General features: G+C 41.2%; 2 protein-coding genes across 7 annotated transcripts in view; one reads left to right on the top strand and one right to left on the bottom strand.

Annotated features, from left to right (window-relative positions):
- Wdr37 (WD repeat domain 37) overlaps window positions 1-2,424 on the top strand; it is a 184,667-nt gene extending 182,243 nt beyond the window's left edge. For all 5 annotated transcript variants that reach the window (XM_065426244.1, XM_065426242.1, XM_070537238.1 and 2 more), the window contains one exon: window positions 171-2,424. In XM_065426244.1, coding sequence (XP_065282316.1) covers window positions 171-332 — 162 coding nt within the window. In that variant the 3' untranslated portion in view covers window positions 333-2,424. The remainder of the gene's footprint in view (window positions 1-170) is intronic.
- Window positions 2,425-2,562: 138 nt separating this feature from the next.
- Window positions 2,563-23,318, bottom strand: FER (tyrosine-protein kinase Fer). 2 transcript variants are annotated; one of them, XM_065426241.2, is made up of 18 exons: window positions 23,010-23,318; window positions 21,011-21,233; window positions 18,324-18,497; window positions 17,647-17,743; window positions 16,962-17,154; window positions 16,177-16,314; window positions 15,407-15,529; window positions 14,801-14,923; window positions 14,506-14,677; window positions 12,378-12,476; window positions 11,054-11,134; window positions 9,854-10,051; window positions 8,178-8,354; window positions 7,284-7,497; window positions 6,038-6,161; window positions 4,168-4,319; window positions 3,452-3,574; window positions 2,563-2,935 (listed from the first exon to the last, which is right to left on the bottom strand). In XM_065426241.2, exons 2-18 carry the CDS (start codon window positions 21,221-21,223, stop codon window positions 2,796-2,798), a joined length of 2,541 nt encoding a protein of 846 aa, XP_065282313.1. In that variant the 5' UTR covers window positions 21,224-21,233; window positions 23,010-23,318; the 3' UTR covers window positions 2,563-2,795. The 2 variants fall into 2 exon arrangements, with proteins under 2 accessions (XP_065282313.1, XP_065282312.1); XM_065426240.2 differs by having other exon boundaries at window positions 11,054-11,149; window positions 23,010-23,317.
- Window positions 23,319-23,732: the final 414 nt, after the last annotated feature.

Below are 23,732 nucleotides of genomic sequence, written 5' to 3'. Positions count from 1 at the left end.
TCAGCAAACGAACACCTTAGTACTTCTGAAGGGTGGGAGAACTTGCTGATACAGTGTCACTACTTTTGACGTGTCTGTTGTCAGATTAGTATACACCTCTAAAGAATCTTTTTTTTTTTCTTTTTTCTATTCTCTTCTCACTTCTTAATGACGGTGCATGCCGCTTTCAGGGCCACCGGCGCATGGTGTGTGCTGCCGCCTGGCTCGACACAGACCAGGCCAATGTCAAGGCGAATCTCTTCACCTGCGGCTTTGATCGCAACACTCTGGGCTGGAATGTTGGTGTACCTTCCAAGGAGGAGTGCAAGGCCAGCCTTCTGAAGGCCAACTGAGAGATCGAAAGCTCTCCAGATTCCTTTTGTTTCTTGCTCTGTTCCCCCACACGTTCCCATGGGCCAGTATGAAATCTGCCACAGCACGTAGAGGGTGCAGAAAACTTTGTCCCGAAAACAGGGCTACCTATCGCAAGCAGTGGTGAACATATCAGGTGCGGGATGTCTGCGTGCAGATGGCAGGAACAACTTCATAATTTGCGTGGCGAGCCTGGCGCCACGTTGGACATTATTCTCGTCTGTTGAATTTAGTGTAAAAGAAACTTTCATTTTTTTCCCCTTTTTTTCATGCAAAAATACTTATGCTGTAAGAAAGTGCTGTTGAGCAGCACATTATTGTTTTTCGGTGTTGGTTTATGAACATCCTCCATTTTTTTTTACATTTTTTTTTCACACAATAAGCATGAATTTTAATTTAGCTGTGAATTCTGTACAACAAGTGGGGATAGCCCTGGCATAAAACAAAAGCAAAAACAGCAAGCGTCATGTACAAAGGACCCTTGTACTGACGTACCGTTGCACTCCTCCTTCGTAGACTTGGATCAAGGCTTGACGAGTCTGCGATTTGGACTTCACAGTGTCGCGAGCTTAGGTGCAGTTGGCTGTAAGCCAGGCACAGGGAGTGTTAAATACCGTCAGTCTTGCATTTCTTTTCAGCTCCAATTGTGGAATGTACAATGTATACAACAGAGAAAAGACGAGGCTTGTTGCAATAATACTAATCTTTTCATTTGAGTAGCAATGATGAGCTCAGTTGTCGTGACACGCATTCTCGTGTGAGTTACCAAAGGAGAGTTCAAGTGATTTGCGAACACAGTTAATGTTTTAGGCATCTGTTTTCTCTGTACAGTTTTGACACTTGTTTTATTTGGTTTATAAAAAGTTGCATTACATGCAGAGGTTGTTGTGGATGTTTATCCTACTGGCAGTGTCCATAAGTGAGCAGCTGTTACTAGCCCGTTGTCTCCAAAGCACTACACTGCTTAATAGTAATAGTAAGTACTATTACTAGACTTGACAGACTTGCACTTGCTCTGTCTTACCCAATGCATTTCATTCGAGAAGTCCCCCAACCACGTGAATGATTCCGCAAGGCCAACTAAGACAATAACTTGTTGTGAACCACACAAACTTGCATTTCTTCATGTTACAGCCTATGGCATATTCAAAATTTGCATCCACCAATTTACAGGCTGGTTCTTTTTTGCGCCATTAGCAATTCGCCCTAAAGTTCAGTTGTTTTCAGTTAATGTGTATTGCGAGTGACACACTTTGCAAGTGTGACTCAATGTGGCCACGTAAATATCATTCAAGTTGACTGATTTCATCGGAAGGTGCCATATCAAGAATGTGCGACGACTGTGATGTGGCCCTGGACATGCTAGCTTTGTGGTTATGCTTCTTCTGGCTTTAGAGTAGCCTGTTGTCTTTAGCAAATGTCTAAGTTGAATTGATTTCCGTAAAGTAGCCTTCAAGTACTCCCATGTGGTATGGTCCCCTGTTGGATGTCAAGTTCGTCTAGCCAGAGTTTTTTCTCTTCAGGACCCAATCCCAGACTACTAAATACGTTGCGCTGATCAGCTAAAAGAACAAAACTGCGCTTTCTTTTCCTTTCGATGTGCTAATCTCACTTCTCCTATTTCTATATAGTCTTGTAACAAGTGGTCCAGTGTGCTATTCATTATTTACTTGGAAAAATGTCACTTTGCGAGTTGTTTTACAAAGTTAATCATAAACTAGTGACATTCCATCCGTGAACTGTCCTGGCTGCCCTGTTTTTTTAGTGTCCATACATATGTAGTTTGGTGTCGGCTTTCGTCACATATGATGTGTTGATGTAAATAGTATCTAAATGATCTGTTAGAAATGTGTGTGCATATGTGCATGCGATGTATCCACTCTGTTCTAGTCTCCTTGTACAGGCACAGTTGAAAAAGACAGTTGTATAGACTTTTACCAAAAACCTTGTTTATTGCTTTTTTTTTCTTGCCTTATTTGTCCAGAAAACAATTGGCGTCTGGATTCTGACACAACCGTTTCAAGCATGTTAGCAACCCTGTACACTTATTAAAGACATCTTGCGACCTTTTCAGTTTCTGTATTATATTATTCACGAGGTTACAACATATAAGAGCAAAACAAAAGTATGGCACAAAATAAATAGCAGCTGAGCTCTCAACAACACTGCCCAACAAGCAATCTTGCATCACCATCATTTCTACAAGCAAAATAAGGTTACACTGTTAAAGGATTTATTTCTTTCCTGCTTGCAAGAAACACTTAAATATCTAATATATTTACACAAATGCTGCCAAACGCAAGACAACTCAACACAATGGACATTTGTTCCTCCGGCAAAGAACTTTCTGCCAAAAAGAACTAACGAAGGCAATGGACAATTTGAACAGCTAATCTGTGAGAAATAAATGTTTACATGTTCCAGTAATTTGTGTCTGTCTGGTGTTACACATGTCGGCCGACATTGACGAGAGTTTGGTGGATCTCCTGGAACGTGGGCCTCTTATCCGGGTTGTATTCCCAGCACCGAAGCATCAACTGGTACACAGTGTCTGGTACCTTTTCTGGGGCTGGTAACCTGTAACCTGAGATTTGACACATGCAAATCAATGTCAACAAACAGCCAACATTGATACACACCGTTCAGCTCACTTTATTGTCGGGTCAGTTGGAACAGTACCTCTGTTCATCAGGCTCGCAATGAAAGCATTCATGAAGTTGTAACATAAATATAAACCTACATAGATGGCTACAGATTTTATGAAAAAGACGTCAAATAGCTGAAAATTTTGTACCAGTGTATATATGCTGCAAAAATTAAATGTGTCACATAAATTTTCATGTTTGTTAAACAGAGGCATATAGATTTAGCACAGGATTGCCAATTGCTAAGGACTGAAGCATGAACTACACTTTTGTATTTTTAATGTTTGCAATGCAGTATGATAGAAAAAGGAGAATATAGGAGAATATTTTGTCCAATTCTCCATTCTCCTTTTGCGATTATCCGAGATTTATTCAAGGTCTTTGGGTTTCGGCAGTGAGATGGCAGCATGACCTACATACCGATAGCTGAGCATGCCAGCAGCCGTTAAACTCACCTGTATCTATCAATTCTCTTGCTCGGCTGTTGGACATGCCACAGTAGGGAGATGCTCCAAGTGAGTAGATTTCCCAGGCCAAGATACCATAGCTCCAGACATCGCAGACTGATGTATATTTTCCTGCGCATTCAAAACCAGCAAGTGTGTTGGTTTGACTTGACCAAAGATGTTCCTCCGAAATACATTTTTGTCATTTTTCCATCTAAGCGTGTTGCACTTTGAGTAGCCTATTGTTATCATTTGTTCTCACAAAACCATTTTTGTTTTACGTAGTCTGAAACAACCAAATTTAAAGCTTGTGTCCCTACTTTTCGGCAAGCCAATATTTCACACATTGCGCTTGCAGAGTGGAATGAACGAGACAGACGTTATGTATGAAGGAATGCAAATTGATAATTCTAAATGCATGCATTTCAGATCGCTTCAGCAGTATATTTGCAAGTGTATCCGCAGACCTTAAGTATTGTTATTTTAATATTTCGCTGGTGTCCAACAAACCTGAGTAAGCAAGAAACTTGCACCCTATCACAACTGTGACAGATTAAAGAAATGTCTGATGTTGGCATGCGTAATGAAATACGGCATTGCAGAGACTATTTCTTTAACTATTAGGCTTAAGTCATTTCAAGATAAAAATAAGATGTCCCCTTGCTTTTTTTTTCTGCATCTTCTTTATACGATAAAGGTTAGCAATTGGGAATAAACTCCCATACCAAAATTAAGAGCCTCGGGTGCTGTCCATTTTATGGGTATTTGCTTCATGCCATCAGACACGATGTATTCCTCCTCCTCTCTTGACATGCCGAAGTCTGATATCTTGACGACATTGTTTTTCCCAACAAGGCAATTCCTTGCAGCCAAGTCCCTGCACAAGGGAAAAAAAAAGTACATTTCTGAATTACACATTGCAAATTATTGCGAAGAGGCACATTGTTATGTGTAAGAGGCTGAATACCACCACATAGTCTTGCGTATATGGGCAAACTCTTTATTGTGATAGCAATTGTATGGACACTCCGAGCAAATTTTCGCTGTGGGCTTCAACAATGCATTGAGGCTCCACATATATTTAGGTATATGTATCCTATTTGCCATGGTGTATGCGCGGGTTATATTGCTACACTATACTATCACTAAAGTTGCTCATACCAGATCTTGCATTCTTCACTAAATTGTTCCGCAGGATTTTGAGAATGGCAGCCTATAAACAAACGTCGTGAAACATAACTCTCGCAGCAGATGCCTTTTATTTTAAGTCTCGTCAGACTATGAAATATTATAATTTCAAAACAATATATCAGAGCTCAAACCTGAAAGCAATGCCATTTCACTGTCGTCGCTCTTTATGGCCAGTGTAGTGGAGGCTGTGCAATGTCATTACAAGTCTTGCACAGTGTAGCAAAGCTTTTAAGGGTGCCAGAAATTTTGGTGCACCCGCATATTGTGTCCACCTTAGTCGAACCCACTTATAGTTAGTTTGAACAACGCCCAAAAAGTTCAAGTGCTACGCTAAACCTTGCTATCATAGTCAGTGCTGCCAATTTTTTCTTTGAATTCTTAAGATCTTAGGCAAGAAATGGTTATGTGGCTATCATAGCTTAAAATGGCATTTTTTTAGCTGAAATTAGGTATTGCATATCATGATTAGGATCATAATCAAAAGTCACATTGACTTGCATGGAAGCTACTAGTGAACATAAATTTTGTTTTGTTCCAAAAATCTGGCATTAGTATTTTACTCCTATGCGTGTGGTGATTAACATGAAACGAATTCCTGTTAGTTATTGTCAGTCTTGGGGTGCTATTTTGGACATCGGCAAATTATGCCATATTGTAAAATCCGCCATCTTGTGAACTCTGACTGGCCCAGAAAGCTGCTATAGCCTCTCCGATTGGCTCAAAATGCTGCCATTACAGCATGTGACAATGTGGCCAGAATAGCACTACTGTTGTTTCGATATATAGGTTCACTTTCTGCCATTAAATGGTCACTCCATATTGAAAGGCTAGCCTGTTAATTTCAAGTTTACTCTGGTATCAATCATCCAAACTAAGCATAGTTTTCGCCATCTAGCTTGCCTGTTAGCCAGGATGAAGATGCCACTTTGCTACACCTCATTGCTATAGACGAGAAAGTCTAAGGGCAAAATCTTCAATAAACATTACCACTGCCCCGACTACAACTTGCAGTCAGCAAGTCCTTTTTTGACGCTACCAAATTATTTCCTTGCTAGAGTGTAGACTTTCTGCTCACTTAAATGTGAGAAGTGGCCATTCTTGCTCATTTTTATCTAACAGCTTGAGATTTTTGCTAATGCAAAGCTGGTTTTGTGCAACTTGTACACGGCCTATTTAAAGTCCTTACTTGGCAATTGAAAACTGAAGGAAAGCTGAAGGAACCAAAAATGTTGGAAGGCCTTAAGCAAACATGCAAAAACATTTTTACTGACTGTCATTAGTGATGCTTAACTCAAGTCTACTGCCCTGTCGACACACCACATGGCTTTTGTCAGAACGTTCACATTGGCGTGTACAGCTCTTGGAACAAAAGTGCAGGCAGAATGTAGCAAAAATGCAATTCACCTGTGAATGCAGTTCTTGCTTTCAAGGTAAGCCATTCCAGCAGCTGCATCTGTACACATGTTCAGCAAGTCCTTTGGACTTAGCTTAGGACCTTGGTTCCTCAGAAATGCCAGCAGGGAGCCTCCTGGAAATATTAGACATTAGTAAGAACTGTGCATTTGGCAAGAACGCAATGGTGGGTAGCGTTTTTGTCTAGGTGGCAGAACAACTAAAACAGTGAAGAAAGATAGACTTCACACGCTTGCCAATATGGACACAGCCAGACAGAAAGGAACCGTTGATGAACAATTATATGGCAATGGCTGTTCTGTACCACTGCTGTTCTCCACTTGAAACTCCACTTTGTCATGTTTCCAGAAAACTGGAGGGCAACACTTCTTAACTGACGTGATAACAGTGCTTCATTCATGCTCGTCAATGATTCCCAAACTAAAATTTCCTAACCAGGTACTCTCAGCATCTACTCGAAGGCAGCAGGGGGGCTATGCATTTCTCAAGTAACTTCCGATGGCAGGAATTACTGAAACACACTTCTGAATAGCAGTGTCTGCTTGATGAAGCTAGGAGTTGAGGTGCATTTGCACATGCTTGGCTAGCATAAGACTTTTGGTGTTACGTACGTGTTGCTGCTACCTAGAACTTGTGCTTTTCATGAAAATTGTGAAACAAAGTGAATTACACTGATCAATCCAGAGAGAGTTCTTGCTCCATGGTCAAAAATTTGTTTTCCATTGGTCAGTTTTGAGTAGTTTTGCATGTTGTACTAGTCAGAGTAGATCGAATCACTGCCAAGGCTCATTATCCTTTTCGTGCACTGCCATCAAGGCACGGATTCAATCTGAAATTCTATGGCAGGGTGCATTCTCCTGTCTGTGTGTGACTATCTCAACCGTGATCCAGTGCAGAGCATTACATTTTCCTCTGGAAGATGCGGATTCGTGATATCTGAGCGTAATCTCGGCACTCGCTCAAAGTAGCTGCTCCTAAACGGGAAATGGGCTTCAACAACAGTAAACTTGTTCAATGAATTCATGAAAACATAGAAGCCATGAAAAGAATGCACTTTCCTCTTCGCTTGATAACGCAGGCTGAAAGTGAGCCGTGTAGTCTGGTATACATGGAAGTGCCGAGACCACTTGTTGGTTTGCTGAACATATATGCTGGCTATGGGGATATTTTTTCACAGCTCCCACGTTCTGCAGGCCTTTGCTGTTGTCAGTACGTATAAAAGAAGAAAAGTAGGCACCTGGCACCAGTTCCATGACTATCATGATGGGTTGTTTCTGAACGCAGATTCCAATAAACTTGACTATATTTGGATGGTCGTATTGCTTCAGGATTCTTCCCTCCTGGAGAAATTTCTTCTTGTGTTCATCTGGCAGGTTCACACGGCATGTCTTCACGGCCACATCTAGCCTCTGTGGATGCAGAAGTGCCCTGTAGACATCTCCAAAGTTCCCCTGTTAAAAAAAGTGAGTAAAAGTAGCTTTTGTCACAATTCTTAAGCCCATGACAGAAACCCTTAAAAACAAAGTTTCATAGTACTCATGAACTAATGACACTTCATGCAGAAAGCAACCTTTAGAAAATTTATCATCCCGCTGACATCAATTTCAGTATTTCCTTAATAAATGTTGCCTCCAAATGGCAAGCACCAGTTTTGGACATGGGCACATTATAACAATGCTGTAGGTTGCCCTGTTTGTGCAAAGACATACATCTATTATTGCAGTCGTGCAAGATATGTCTCATTTATTCACAAATTCACAGTGACGACACCGAATTGCCTTGTTCCTATTCCAAGAAAGCCATGTTGTATACGTATTAAAGATAATACAGTCTCTGTTAAAAAATTTAAAGCAGAAGAACTGGAAACCGAGTTAGTTGGGACAGTTCATATTTTAAAGCATCTGCGTATGTTACTACAGCAGATGTCAACATATTTATCAGGCTCCCTATAGAACTTTGGTTGCTCCAAAGCCATAGCAGCTGCGAATGGCCTAATATTTAAGGAATCTGCAAATTTTTATATGAATAGTTAACAGTATTTCTATACAATTATCTTCAAAAGCTGACACAAGCATCGCCAACTATAATATTAACACTGATGAGTCCCATGGCACTGCTCTCAGTAACTTACCCTTCCAATTTTCTCGACGAGTTCGACATCATCATTATTTAACTCCCACCGCTCTCTGAAAATGGGAGTCTGCAATATTGCGCCTGACTTGCTTGTCACCGGAAGTCCGAGGTGGTGCTGGTACACTATCAACTCTTGCACTGTGTCAAAGGCTGGCCCTTCGAACCTGTATTTTCCCTGCGTTCGATAGGTGAGAGAGAGAGAATGTTAAGGGTACAAAGTTGTGATTCACGGTAACTTAAAAAATGAGAAAGTAAAGTTAGCACTACACCCGAGGCTAGAGAAATTCCGATAGAAGATAGCACCAAACATCGATGGTACATTTAAGGCACTGCTACACAGGCACGACAATGAAGTCATAACAGTGCTTGGAGTACGCCTCGCTGCTCATGCATGGTTATTCATGATCTTGTCCAGGAACCCAGTACAGTAATTAAATGGCTATGGTGTTGTGTTGACGATCATAAGGTCACGGATTCAATCCCAGCTGCTGAGCCGGCATCCCAATTGGCCAGAATATACGAATGCTCAAGCATTGAGTGCATTGTAAATAATCCTAGGTAGGTAAAATTAATCGGGTAGCTCCCCACTATACAGTATTTCATAGTGAGATTGTTGGTTTGGTACGTATAGCTCCACAGTTGGATTTCAATGACCTTGTTTGATCTAAGGTGCAGTATTACTGTATGTGCCATCATTCTGTCTAGCGTGAAAATAGTTCAAGAAAACAGAACAAACCGAACAAAACTGAAGAAGTGACTAAATTCAAATCTGCGACGAAGCTTTGGACTGCATAAAGTGCCTAGCTTAAGGTAATGTAAATGTGGAGGAGCCTTCATGCAAACTTTTGCATTTAGGATACAAGCTGAAGCATCACAAAAAGCTGGAAGAAGCCGCTGTTTTTTACTTTGATACTGAAGCTGAAAAAAAAAACGCTGCCATTACCGCTTGCCAGATGTGACACATGGCCTAGCATGTGACTCTTCGGCATGACCTCGGAGATTGCAACAGCACGTGCATGCAATCTCGGAGGTCACGCTGTTGTGTAGCACAGATACCGCGACTGCCGTGGGGTGCCGCAACGAGCCCTTTCGCCATTGAGTTGCTCGAACTACTGCTTGCTTTGATTTGCCTCAGCGGTTCTCCAGGCATGGCGACGACAGTAAGCCTGTGTACACGACGTTCGCAGTACGCTGGAAAATCTTGGACGCGGCGTCTAGAGACTTATGTCACAACGATACCATCAGGTTCATGCATCGTCTACTTTGGTGCTGTTTAAAGGCTGCTAACAAAAAAAAAAGGAAAAAAAAAGTTACAATTACCAGCCTTGCTGCTTTGCCAAGATTCTTTTAGTGGTATATACTACTCATTCATAAATATATAGACGAAGTGAAATTTAGTTGCAGTTGGCCTTTAAAGCAGTTATTCCGTAAACTAGGCTTTAGTTTGAGTCATTTTAAGATTGAATGATGTTGAGCTAGCTGATGGCTCTTGGTGCACTGGAGTGCCTCAGAAAGAAATGGATGATCACACCATTTGTTTATTTCCTTAGCTTGAATACACACTCTCAACGCCTGTGTCATCTGAACTTTTGCGACATCTGTCCAATGCGCTCCAGATGAGTTGGTCTACATGGCCCACTTATAATGTGAAGAAATATGCAAAACATTGCTTACATCAGCTGTAGTTTGCACAATAAAGTGCTTGTGACCTTGCCAGCAGACTGAAAGCACCACTTGCTTCGCTTCGTTTCGTATGGTCTCCCGCACAAGGTAGTCGCCATCGTTGACAAGAAGCCGAACCACCTCCTCCCTTGGCAGCACACCATGGAACCAGTCTTCGTCTTGCAGTGAGATATCCGGGTTAACTGTCATCTAGATATCATGAACAAAAAGTGAGAGAGAAAAATAATTATGCTGTTATTTAGGGACAGTAAAGTTCTTGACTGACTGTTATTTAGGGAATGAAAGTAAAAAAAAAAAATAAACTATGAAGTTCTTTGAAATGTAATATAGGCCTCAGAACAATATTGAGCATTCTGCCATGAAGCAACAGCTGATGGTAAAATTTGAGTACGATCTGCATTTCCATTTTGCAATTACTAGAAATTTTGAGGTTGGTAGCGAAAATACAACACGCATTACAAGATATCGCCCATAAACTATGCTCATCACTGTGCTTCTAACTAAATTTATTTGCACCATGTGGCTGTGTGCACTGTTTAGTGAAACTATATGTACATCAATGCATCGTATTGCATTTTATTGGCAATGATGACATCAGCATACAAGATGGCAAGAAACATTGGTAAATTAAAAAAAAGAAAGTTATTTTGTTGCATAAAATGATAAATTGAAGACAGTGTTCTAAATAGATAATTAGCACATTCCCTGTTTCATCCTGCTATATCTTCTAGAAGCTCGCAGAAACCAATGGCTGTTGGGGTTTGTTATAAGCTAACGGTCCTGTTCAACAGATTATTACAAAAGTAAGTAAAACACAAGGGCCACAATAAACCCATGAAAAGCATGTACTGTAATCACATTCGTGTTTTTGATGTACTCAATGTTATGATTTCTGTGGGCAGATCTTTGCCTTATATTCACAGCACAGTTCCAAACAGAATCCAATGTACTTTCTCAGATTTGTAACTTCCAGGTAGAAACAATATATTCTTGAATATACAGTAGTTAAGATTAAAGGTGTTGTTCTAAGAGATAAAATAAATAACTGTGGCTTTTTTCCTGTGCTGCTCATTACATGCAAGCAACATGATATCGCTGAAAAAAATATATATATAGCTTCATTCAAAAAACAAAGCAGCCATTCTATGACAGCAGTACTATTGCATGCAGGGAGACTATCGTGAGACTTACACGGCTGTAAGGCTTGAGGGTGCTGTTAGTCTCCTCAGGGGTGTTATTGGAGGTGATGCATTCCTCGGAGTCCTTGGATTGCTGGGGGCGGTTGGCCTGGTATGAACACACTGAACGCTTTGGCACACGCACACTTGTTTTATCCAAAAGTATACTACGTATCGGGTGCATGAAGTTGCATGCCTCCAAACGATAACTACATCCTTATTCGTTCAGTCATGGTCAAGAGTTCCACAAAAGCTCTCACTCCTAATAAGGTAGCATGTTACAAAAAGTGAAAATTTATGGTTTATTAAAAATTCCAGAAGACACTTACAGGTTCCAAAACTTCAATGATTATTTTGACTTGTGCAATGACCATAATTCTTTGTTATTTAACCCTGCCTGTTTATGAGGCAAGAAAAGGGCAACATTTGGTTTCAGGATATAATTGTAAGTGTGCAGCAGTCTCTAGTCACAGTACATGCATGCAATGAAAGATGAATGACTATTTTTAATTATGCAAATCATCATAGTGATGCAAATTAAGAGACACGTTTCGCAAACTTCACGTAAAATGCTAAGTATATGAATATGTATTATTAAAAAAAGTGTTTATACAGCTAAGCATGTGCTAAAGTTGATTGACTGCATAGCAATGCCCCAATTTCAGTGACAGCCCTAAACTGTAACCACTTGTTAACATCGACTTGTAAGAATTTAGTTCAGAAGGCTTGGCCATAGTGAAGAAAAATATTTAAGTAATATTAGATTGGTGGGCTGAGCTTCTGGAACTGTGAATAGCCCTAATGTTGGACATTTGGTTTGCCAGAAGAGGCACTTCAGCAAAGCAAGGAGGCAATGCCATCTTGGAATTTTCGCACCAGCTCCTTATGACATTGCATATTTTGACAGATTATGCTTGGTGCTAGTTCGGTAATAATTTATCAAGAAAGAATGAAGCGACCAGATTGCATTTGAAACCGAGTCAACAACTCCGCTTGGCAATTTTTGTGTATTTCTCTTTGCAAAGTGCTCTAAAATCTGCAACCTCAGACTGATATCAATGGCACAGTTTGAATGCAAAATTGAATAAAACAACTTTGGCTTTTGTTTTCTCTGATAGTACGAATGAAACATAATTTACACTGGATAAGTGCGTTATACTGTTCCCATGGAGTCATTTACTTGTTCAAGTTGTTCTGGTGTCCGTTTAACTACTGTGTGCCAAAAACATACGTGCTTACAATCATGCACTTCACTACGCACATTCTGCCATGCCAACAAAAATTAAAGCAAAAATATCAAGCATAAGAAAAGAACAACAAAGAAATTTTATATGCACCTGCTTTTTGAGGAAAGGGCTCTTTAGCTTGTCCACGAAGTGCCTAGCTGCAATTTTGCTGATTGTTGTAAAGTCCATTATCTCTTCGTCTTTGATGCTCTGAAACAAATAGTTCAAGCGCAAGTTACCGGAGATGCCTGAATGAGGCAAAAGTTCAGGACTGCCACTGTTTTTTTTTTCTTCATAATATGTTTTTTGATATCTTCTACAGATGATCATGTTTGTCTAGATTCAATCAGTGACCAATCACATTTCCTTTTTACCAAATTTACTTGCATAATGATCGCACCGCTGAATATTGTCGTCAAAATTCAATTTTTGTTCTTTCCAGGGTAATGAGCGCACTCTGAACTTGTCGCAGCGATATGTCGTGTGCCAAGTCTAGCTAATGATGATCGCACTTACCATCTGTCGAATGCTATGCGAACAACTCTTGAAGACATACCAAGCGGTCTGCACGCACCCAACATTCTTAATTAAGCAGACGCCCCATTTCATTCCTTTCATCACTTTCCGCACTTCCATGAAAGAAAAAAAAAAGTTACAACCAAAAACTTGCCTCGGCTTTCTTATTTGTAGGTGTCATAATGGTTTTGGTCAACAACAGCAACATAAAGGGTGCCTTTCGATTCTTCTCATCTGCACTCGTGGGCATGCAACAAATCGCGAGCGGAAACGATAGTGGCCACGTTTACACTGATACGTTAGAAGTGTACCCTATTTATACGCCGATGCTTGTAGCGCAGCTAAGATATTCGCCCACCCTTAGTGGAAACGTGCCGTATTTGGATAGCTGAAGACAGTTTCCGCAGCATGCCTGCCATGTGTTTCTATGTCACTGGCAGCTAAGCGTGCCCATCTGTGTTTCTGTCCCCTCAATATGGACATGGCTACATTATTGTCGCAAACATGCTGTTATTAACGATATTATTCCTTACTGATACGGAAGGAACTGTTTCAATGTGCGTTATGTACTCACGAGAAGAAAAATAATCGCGTTCGGTGTGGTTGGCTTGCTCCGCCAGCCGCCATTTTTTTTTTGGTGTCCTGCACTGACAGTAGCAGCTGCCTGCTTGTCACCCCGCAGCAAATGCGGGGTGTAAAAAGAAAATGTTTATTTTCCTGGGAAATTTAACCCACGTAATGATCACACCCCTGAATTTGTGTCTTTTTTTTTGACAAAAAAGTGCAATCATTATGCGAATAAATATGGTAATTGTTTTGTTTTGGATCTACTGTATTGCAGGTTCGATTGACTGAGAGTTCATTTTGCCAAATCAGCATGAAGTGCAGTAATGTTGTCGTGATTTCATCTTCGGCACATGCCAAGTTGCATTCTCCCTAGTGTCGACAATACATTTATGATATGTAGCGACATTTCAATACATATTGCAATGTCCAACATTTTAACTTCCCCTATTAGCATTGTGCAATATATAATGATACCACCGATATTTCATGATCACTACTATGAGTTGTACAAGATGAAATTATAAGAAAAAGATATCTCTACTCTAATCATACTTCATTATTTTTATATTTAAGACAGAGGTAGGCTTTGTTTAAGAGTGTGTTGGCAACTTTTCTTTTTGTTTTTGACAAGTTTGCCAACTTGAGACTCAAAATTCCACTTTCAGCAAAAGGTCGCTAAATTATGGTGATTATTTGTTCGGAATGTTATCTTTTTGCATGTTTTAACTGATCCTAAACATCTTCCTGTTAATTTTTAAACTTTTAGAACGAAAGATCTTTAAGTTGCTGCCTGCAGCGACGAGTCATTGGTCAGAATGCAAAAAGTGAAAAGAACCTCAAGATTTTCTAAAACAGTAGGCCTTGCTAAGAAACTACTTGATATGTCTTTATAAGTAGCTACAAATGGAGGCGTACATGTTGCCCTTGGAATAAAATGACAGCGAGACATCAAACTTAAACAAAGTGCTTGTAAGAATTTTACCAGGGCAACTTACTGCCTATTTATGTCACCGAGTAAGTCAGTAAAGAAGTCAGCGAGACTCCAAAAAAGCAAAGTTGTCGTTAAAGTGACTAAAAGCTTTCTAAATTTAGCGACTTTCTTGCTAACTTGCCAAAGCTGCTTGAGTGTCCATGATGACAAAGAAAAGGGACATACCTGCTCGCCGTTGAGGGTGACATCCAAGTCCAAGGCTCTGGGGACCTCATTCCCCATCTGTGACAGAGCCTGCACAAGCAGCTGCAGTTGGCTGCTGAACCGCTCTTCCTGGCACTTGGCTTCGTCACGCTCCCTTTTGATTATGTCCACAGCCCTCTTCTTTACCATGGCTCTGTGGATTGGTAACAAAAGGGTCAAGCACCACGGTCACTAGCCACCCCAGCGCCTTGTGCCACTTTTCATGCCCATCTCCGCTTAATGCCCGTGAATTATCTAGCCAGCAAAGGAAACTCACGCTGATCCAAGATCAGGAGTTGTCTTTATCTCAGACACATCAACTTGAAACTGTGCCAGTTGTGTCTCTTTCTCCAATATCACAGCCTGAATGTGGGCCACCTTTGCCTGCAGTTCAGTGATCCTACAACATGACAGAAATGAAGCATACAAACTGATTTAAAGAGCGCAAATGCATAACTTTAGATGTGTAGACGTGCAGAAAAACTAATGTTTGATAGCTGGGCATAGGAACAGGATTCTGCGATTGGTAGACGGCCTCTTGATTTAACGAAGGAATATGTTTATCTAGGCCAACTAGGACCATAGCAGTTTAAGATTCTGAGAAAGACTTGGAGACATTTGTTCTGCAGTGGGCTTAAGATCGATCATGATGGTAATGAAGATGTATGTGACCTTCAGCTCCTACTACTGAATGCCCAGTTATAATTTTTGCCAACATGCTTCGTTCTTACAGTAAAGAAAACTGTTATATACGTTGGCCATTTTCAGCGAAGCAGCAAAATGCCTCCTGGTGCAACAGTTATACGAACAAAAGTGTGCCGGGAACCCTTAGGTCTTGCTGACCACATGATCCCATACAATTCCACGCTTGCAAGGTACTCACCTTTCTCTCACCGAGTCAATTGTAAATTCATCTACCGCAATCTGCTCTGGCTTCAGTTTTCCAGCATAGTTGTTTAGCAGTGACTCATCATAATGAAAGTCAATTGGAGGAATTGGTTTTGACCTGAAAACAAGAAGAGTTGTATGTCATCAAGACAACATGCAAAGAGTCAACCTGTGTGCTTACAAAGAGTTCAGCTACAACTATTTAATGTTTATAATGGCTGGTAGCTATAAAACAGGTACACTTCTACATCTCTGGCCAATTATTTGAGGATATAATACAAACCTGACCGTATATTCACCTAGCATTTGTAGAACTTTCTTGATTTAATCTCATAAAGGACGATAATTGAATTAGTTCCAATTTTTAGTTGTTAAAAGGTCTTGATGAAATTACACGGAAACATTTGATGAGTTACATGTAGGGATTATGTAAAAAGTGAAACACTCTAGCGTTCCTGAAAGGTACAATGAAAATGTTAAGGTGCTCAAGAAGAGTGTGGTGACATGTTTTAAGACGACACATCTGAAAATACTATGTAAGTCATATTTTAAGATAACTATTTCACACAACTGACAGCAGTGATTGAAATGGAACTGACAATAATTAAGGCTGATAACTGTGAACACAAATTGCTCACTGACTTCATTAAGCTTTCAAGTTGTACATCATAAATATGTGAAGTGAATGTGAGGGTGTGCAAGCACGGCTACTATTACTGAAATACATGAGTTAAAGAAGGAAAGGCCAAATTTTTTATTACTCACTTGTATCTGTCAACAAAGTCCTCATATTCTTTTTCACTGTTGACATGCTCTATGCTTTCCATAAGGGTGTTGTGAAGCTTTTGGAATGCCTCTGAACAAAAATTTGTACGATGTGAGTAGTCTCTCATGACAGCTTGCCTGAAAAAAATAAAAACATGCATCACCAACTGCTCAAAACTGAAGATAGCAGGCAATTGAGTGTAAAGAGTGTCACACTTTACCGGCAATCCTATGGAAGCACAGTGCGGGAAACATATTGCAAGTAGATGAATATCACATGTGTCACCAATCATATAATGCAAAGTGTAGTTCAATAAACACAAGAAAATGTGTTTGAGCAAGGAAAGTGCAAAAGCCAGTTACATTTGCCCAGTTATGTAACTTTCTATATTTACTGCTGAATTGATGCCTGGCTATATCTATCACGGCACAGTCACTTCACTTTATATTTTTCTAGATTATGATACGTTTATGTCTACATGCAAAGGAGGAGATGTCAATCTTAATTTTACAGTGCTACTGACTGTTAAAAGTTTTTGCATATGGTAAAGAAATCACATAATAAAAAGAAAATACTTCTCTTTGTGACTGTTATGCATAAAGTTTTTGTCCGTGCACCGAGCCTAATATGCACTTGTACTCATCACTCACTAGCTTGGCATAATGCCTGTCATAGCCAACTTTTGCAAAAGATAGCAGCATAGCATGAAGAAGTTTTCGACAAAACAAAATAGGCATTAACTACTAATAAGCATCCAAATGGTAATGCTATGTAATTACAGTACCAGCAATCCACAGCCTCTTGCTGTACAGTTTGTTGATATTGAAGCAGCCCTGGCAGAAGCGTTGTTCTCAGGTGGTGCTCATAGTTCATCGCTTCATTCAGAAGAAGAATGTAGTCATTATGAGCTTGATGCAGCTTCCTAGTGGCCTTGACATAGCGCTCTTTTGCCTCTTCAACTTTTTTGTTTCCCCGACCTGGAAGCAAAAGTAGTCCATTATTTTTACACATTTTTAGAACAGACAAGTTATAAAGCAAGACAATAACGCAAATATACAGACAGAAGGACAGTATGGAAATACAAATACAGCAAAACATGGACATCCTACAAGAAAGAACAATAAATGATAGAAATAAAAGAAAAATAGTGCAGAATTAATCATTACCAATTACTCCCATAAACTGTTGTAATGGCAATAAACGTTAGACAGCAATAACGTATTTGTATGCTTAATTTTTCAACAAGAAGCTATACTAAAACAATATGGGTACATGCAAAAAAAAAAAGTATGAAGTTCAGTTCCTCGTATTGTCTCTTCCTGACACTGCCATGAACCAGTAGTGACCATTCCTGAAAGGCTCAGAAAAGATTAGCCATGAAATTGACAACAGGGAGAACTATTGAAGAGCCCACTCATTTTCATTGGAGCCACAGTTGTTGTTTATAAAGCTGGTGATCTTCTAGTTACCTTTCATAAACTGGTCTTCATACTTTTCCTTGGCAGCTGCAGCATTCTCGATGCATTTCTCATACTCTGAGGTGCTCCTGAGGACGGCATCCCTTAGCTTTCATGGAAAAGAAATGAGTGCGCGTTTGTCATAATGAGAAACAACAGTCAGTATTATGACCCTTGTGGTCAGAGGTAAGACAGTCATGGCATTTAGTGTATGCTACATGTGCTACAAGTCGTATATAAATTTTATTCATGGTGGAGAGGCACCATACAGTTCACTTCTCACAACTTATGCCACTACAAGGACTACAACTACTTTGCAATATGTGATAACCCTCGCTTTTTTCCAATACTTTGACCTCACTTGCATAACCATACATATTTTTTTGTGACATTCCCTAACCTTAAGTCCATAGCATGTCTTTCACAATGCCACATTCACCATACCAGTGAGTTTTCAAGCAACTGCTTCTTGCTAAAGTGTTTGTTCTTTAACTTTCATTGTTATCTGTGCATATCTGGTTCCTCAGAACATCTTGCACCTTAGGAAATGTAACTTCTCTGAAGCATTGGATTTTTCATGTATGCTGTGGTAAACAAATATAAATGAACAGAATAAAGTGAATGAATGTTTGAGAAATGTTGTGAAATATTTAAAGTCTGCCATGAAAGGAATTGAAAAGAAGTGGTACCCTTGTAAGCTCTCCATGGATCCTTTGGTGTTCTTCCTGATACACTTTCCTGAGAGCCCTTTTTTCCAAGATGAGGCAACTCAACTTGTCAAGCGTGTGAGTGGCGACCATGTCAGCATTCTGTTTAACGAGTCTGCCAATTGTTTCTGTTGTATCAATGACTGTGCTCCATGCCTGAAACAAAGTACAGTTATTTTACAAGCTTCTCAGATGAACCTGACATCTAGTCGTTAATGGCATTAGATGTATAAAATAACGTAAATAAGCTTCTTCTTGTGACTTCACAGAACCTTCATGTTTCACTTTCTTTACAAAGTAATGATCTAGTACTAGAAAAAGTTCTTTTAAAGTGCCTCTTCTGCATACATAAGCATACCTATGCTTGTGAGTGCACAGGCACCTCAACGGTCACGTGCACCTTTTAACCAAAAGTTTATGCCAATACTCATTACAAGCCCCAACATAGAGATTATAGTCATCTAATAATCAAGCCTAGCCTTTGGAACACCTCTATGGCCACTTCCCTGCAAAGCAATACCTCCTGCTCCATGACTTTGCTACCTATTATGGAACACTTGCAAAAAATGTACACATCTTAAGGCATAATTTTGTCCGACAATAATGACCCTCATCAACCTTGTGAGCTTTTCCCTTCTTTAATGCTGTACAGCTGGTACTTTTGTCATGACAAATTTTCAAGAGTAAGCCATTGTGGTAGCTCAGTGGCTATGGCGTCCTGCTGCAGCGCACGAGGTCAAGGATTAGATTGTTGACCGCTGAGACCTTATTCATATGTGGTCAGAATCTAAAACTGCTCTTGTATAGCACTTTGTGTGAACATTAAAGAACTCCAGGTGGTCCAAATTCACCCAGAGCCCTCCCATTACAGCATCTTTCATAGCCTTGAGACAGATTTGCTTTGGGGCCTTAATCGAAATGTTCGAGCAAAGAGTGAAGCAAAACGTGGGTGCAGCATAATGTTTTGCAACCTGCTGTAACTTGCTGCGGACGCCTACAGGAAGGCACACTGTATCTCAGGTGTCCTCAAGAAAAGAGATTGCGAGATAACATGCACGTGTCTGCCTCCTGTTAGATAGTGCCAGTGCTGCATCAGGATTTTGCCATGCTTGCTTCGCCATGGCTGCAGCTAAAGATGCTTTTGCTGCACAGGGAAGCTAACCTACAGCTTATAGAAAGGACCATTATTCTAGCTTGGTCCATTCACAATCAAGTAAATCTCAAAACGTTCTTGGCTGCCTATTTTCCCTACGCATATAGAAATCAGTTTATAGCAAGCTGGCCTCTAGGGTAATTCAAGCTTGTTTTTCATTGGATGATTAATTAATAAACCCAGGAGGTAAATAGTAATAAATTCTAGAGTTTTACGGACCAAAGCCATGATCTGGCCATGAGGAATGCCATAGCGGGGAAACTCCAGATGAATTCTGGCATCCTAGTGTTCTCTAACGAGCACCCAAATCCAAGTACACAAGCATTTGTCCATTTCGTCCTCATTGAAATGTGACTGCCGCAGCCAGGATTGAACACGCAACCTCAATCTCGGCAGTACAAAGCCATAACCACTGGGCTACAGCATTAGGTGTGCCCAGGAGGTAGAGAAAAAAGACAGTTAAGTGTCAGTTGCTGTGTGATCGGTTATAACAGGTCATGCCATCTTGAAATTTTATGTGTTGGCTCAGCAATCAACAATTTACTACTACTTCGGAACATCGGGTGGTCATAATCATGACTTCACAGAAACAAAGTTGCTTTCCAATGACCTCATAGCATTGCATCTGTGCCCCTTGTGTTACTTAGGGTTCAATGAAAGGATGCATAATAACGTGGTTTGTGTGTATCTATCCAAACATATAAACCCATATAGTCTTGGCTTCCACCATATACATGCATTACACAGTTTTCGGCCAATCAAGAAAAAAAGCCCTGTGGTTTTGAGTGGTTTGAATTAATGTCCGTGGGCCATGGAAATGCATATGATCATCATACAGCAGACTTGTGTTAATTCAAAGTGCGTTAAGCTGAATCTTCTGGTAAGCAAATGATTTGTAAGCTTATTTTTGGTTCTCCATGTACTCGATGCACTCCCGTTAAGTTGAAAAGTGAACAGGTCTCAAGAGTCTATTGATGTTCAGCTGAAAGAGAGCCTTGCGTATTTCTAAGCATATAGTTTTACCCTTCAGGGCTCTTCTTTTTTGGGGGAGAAACTGCACCATTATGAATTTTTCTTTTATGTGATATGCTTCAGTAGCATGGCTAGACACAAATATATGTCTGCAAAAAGTGTGGAAAATTTCATTAAATAAAAGTGATCATAATGTGCCTACCACAGTTTACACTGCAAAAGGAAACAATCCCGTTTCCTCCGAGTCACTAATACGGGTATCACATGGCACACTTTCGATCGGGATCAAATTTATCCTTCCTGATTGGCTCCTTTGCACAATCTGTAGTAGGGAGCCAACTGCAGCCGATAATTTACATCTGGATCGGGTTTTATCGCACTCGAAAGTCACGGTTTGACAGTGGTATAAGAAAATGACAGAATACTGATGACGGAGTGGGCTTGTCATAAGCCCAAATGTGATGACCTGAGGTCATCAAGATTCCTTAAGGGCTGGGTTAAAGAGAACTTGGCAGTTCAATAAGTGTTTGCATTTGAAACGTACCTTTGTTACTAGACTTCCCGCAAGTTCATCTCCAGTTTCAACTTTGGCTGCCTGCACACACAAGGCACTAAGGGCTAATGAATATTCACGGTCACATTTCACACGGTGCACAATACAACGGCGCATGTTCTCCAACAGTCTGAGCTCGGCATCTTGCACAGAGAGGAGTGCATCATGAGAGCTCCAGCCCTGGAGTTCCGTGGCAAACCCCATCAGCAATGACCTGCAATAGTATTCACACACTTTAGTATGCTCAGTTGAAGTAACAATTGCTCTGTTGAAGTAACAATCTGCTAAAGTGCCAATTGTACAAAGTGGCAGAGTGCCAATTCTTATTTATGGAAATGTTACCTTCATAATTAATATAATACGCGATCAATTAAAGCAAAATGGCAAATCCAACTGAGTATTTTCCGTGCAGTTGAAAAAGTTCATATGCTCACGAGCAAGCAAGCACACTGTGTCTCAAGTTATCAAACATTCTTAGAAAAGCAGGGCATACATATGCTTAAAATGCTAATTTGGAGAGTGATTAGAGGTTAAATGAAAGCTGTAATGAACAACTGTGTTAATTGGGCCACCCTGTAAAATTTCTTTAGAAGAAAGAAAAAGTCTTCGAACGAGCTGCATGCTTAAACGCTTACGTGGTACGTACGTACGTGGTACATTAAAATCGCACACTATCTTCAGTTGACTTTCCTCAGCAAATTCATCGACGCGCGGAACACGTTACGCAAGCCTGCGAAAACGGCCTCGCCTTTCCCGATGTTTTGCTAGATATCGCTCTGCCTACGACGGCCTAAGCAGCAGCGTGTATAGTTGATGCTAAAGGGTGTATCTATCACAGCGGCCTTGGTTTTGGCTCGCTGCCCCGATCATTGCCGCGGGTCTCATGGACGCAGAAAATGGGGGCAGCAGTCCTTTATCCCGAGTTCGATCTCGTGCAGCGGCTGTGCATGCCGCCTTCGGCGGGGGGCGCCGTTGCGTCGGCATAATGAGAGGTGTGGGGATGCAGTTACGAGCGCACGCATGTCATGCGGGAAAATATGCCGCGCGGCTTCCATTTGCATAACACAAAGCCGGCTTCCGCTGTGCGGAAACCGTTATGTGACTGGCATCAGGCACGCGCGCCTGTATGCTCCGATATGAGCATCCATCCTGTATCAGAAGATTCAAGCCTGGCGCTCTCTGCGGTCGGAAAGTTTAAGGCGATCGAGCAAAGCACGCGCCTACCTAGAAAAAGTAAATGACAATTGTAGCTATGTGTGTCATAAACACGAAATATGCATATAACGTGAACATTATGGTGAAGTATGTTTCTATGGTAAAAAAAGATTAAAATTCTGTCTAGTTGGTTTCGGTTCTCGCGCGCACGCGAAGTTTAACGCCGTGTATTTGGAGAAGCACACTTGTCGCTGAATAAGGCTGCGTTTTTTTTTTTTTTCGGCATACGTTTTGGGCACTCAAACGCAATGATACGGATGATAACGGGGTTCAGCTCGAGGACGATGTGCGCACATCGCGCTTATACTACGTACGCTTCCGACTCCCCCCTCCCTTGCCGATGTGCAGCTGCAAGGCGTGGTACATGAGCTAATTCGAAGCGTTTCGTTACTTTAAGGCTGCATCGAGCCTTCATCTGAACTCGCTCAGACAATCTTTACGCGAAACCCAACTAAAATCGGAATTATATATATAAGTATAGTGCCTCGAGTGCAACCGCAACTCTGCGTTTATTTTAACATCCCGACCAGTGCCGAAGATTGTGGACACGTCTGCCCGAGTTCCGCATCAGAAATACATGCCTAATTTTAGAAGCCGGCCTCCGGCGCCGAGTCAGCTAGCCCACGCGCTTTCTCCCAGACCTTCGTCCGATGAGCTCTATCAGCGCTCTTACTTTACCGCAAAGTGAAACGTCTCCGATTAAATTCGCATCTCGGCAACCTTTGTCACGACATCAACACGACTGGCATTACATTTTGGTCCCTATGGTACTTACGTGCGCGAGCGGCAAAGCCGACGTAAAGCCGAAGGTTTTTGTTCTTCGCAGCAGCGCAACACAAACTTGGGAGCTCAGGGACGTATCCGAAATAGGCTGCCGTAATCCACGTTGCCCTTCATTTGAGCCACAGGTTAATCCAGCGGAAAGTACAGGTAGGCACAATCACACACGCCGAGTCTCCGTAGTGACACCAGCACGGACACAGCAGGACTTTGCACAGGTTAGTGGGAAGAACAACAAAGGCGCAACCGCACTGGCCGAACGCTGCTCCAGCTCTCGCAAGCAAAAGCGACCGCGACGGAAAAGCGGCGCTCGCTTGGGAGAGAGCGGCGAGATCGTAGGTCGGGGAAAGAAAGCGATGTGTTAGTTCTGGGACATCCCGCCAGGGAAACTCGCGCTCGGCGGGAAAGCCGAAAGTAGGGCGACCAGTCGGGCAACATCTGAAACGCTTGCTCCAGCTGTTCCGCAACCTTTGGAAGGAATTTGTTGTGCGTGTGCTCGCTTGGTATTTTCGAGTTGCATTTTCGCGTGAAGTAAAATAAAGAACAGTTCCGCCGGTGGCATGTGACGGGTTTTAAAACGCAACCTATAGGACTTTACCGAAAATGAGAGAACCAGCTGGGAGCTGTCAGGACAGCTGAACCAATTTATGTGATACGTGCCCAGAGTTAATCTACCCGCTCGGCAATCATTTATTTGCTTTACACTGAGCAGAAAGGC

This window comes from Dermacentor albipictus, chromosome 4 (assembly GCF_038994185.2).
Source record: "Dermacentor albipictus isolate Rhodes 1998 colony chromosome 4, USDA_Dalb.pri_finalv2, whole genome shotgun sequence".
NCBI lineage: Eukaryota > Metazoa > Arthropoda > Arachnida > Ixodida > Ixodidae > Dermacentor > Dermacentor albipictus.
The sequence above is the reverse complement of the archived record's forward strand: the minus strand, read 5'-3'. Positions and strand labels throughout refer to the sequence as shown.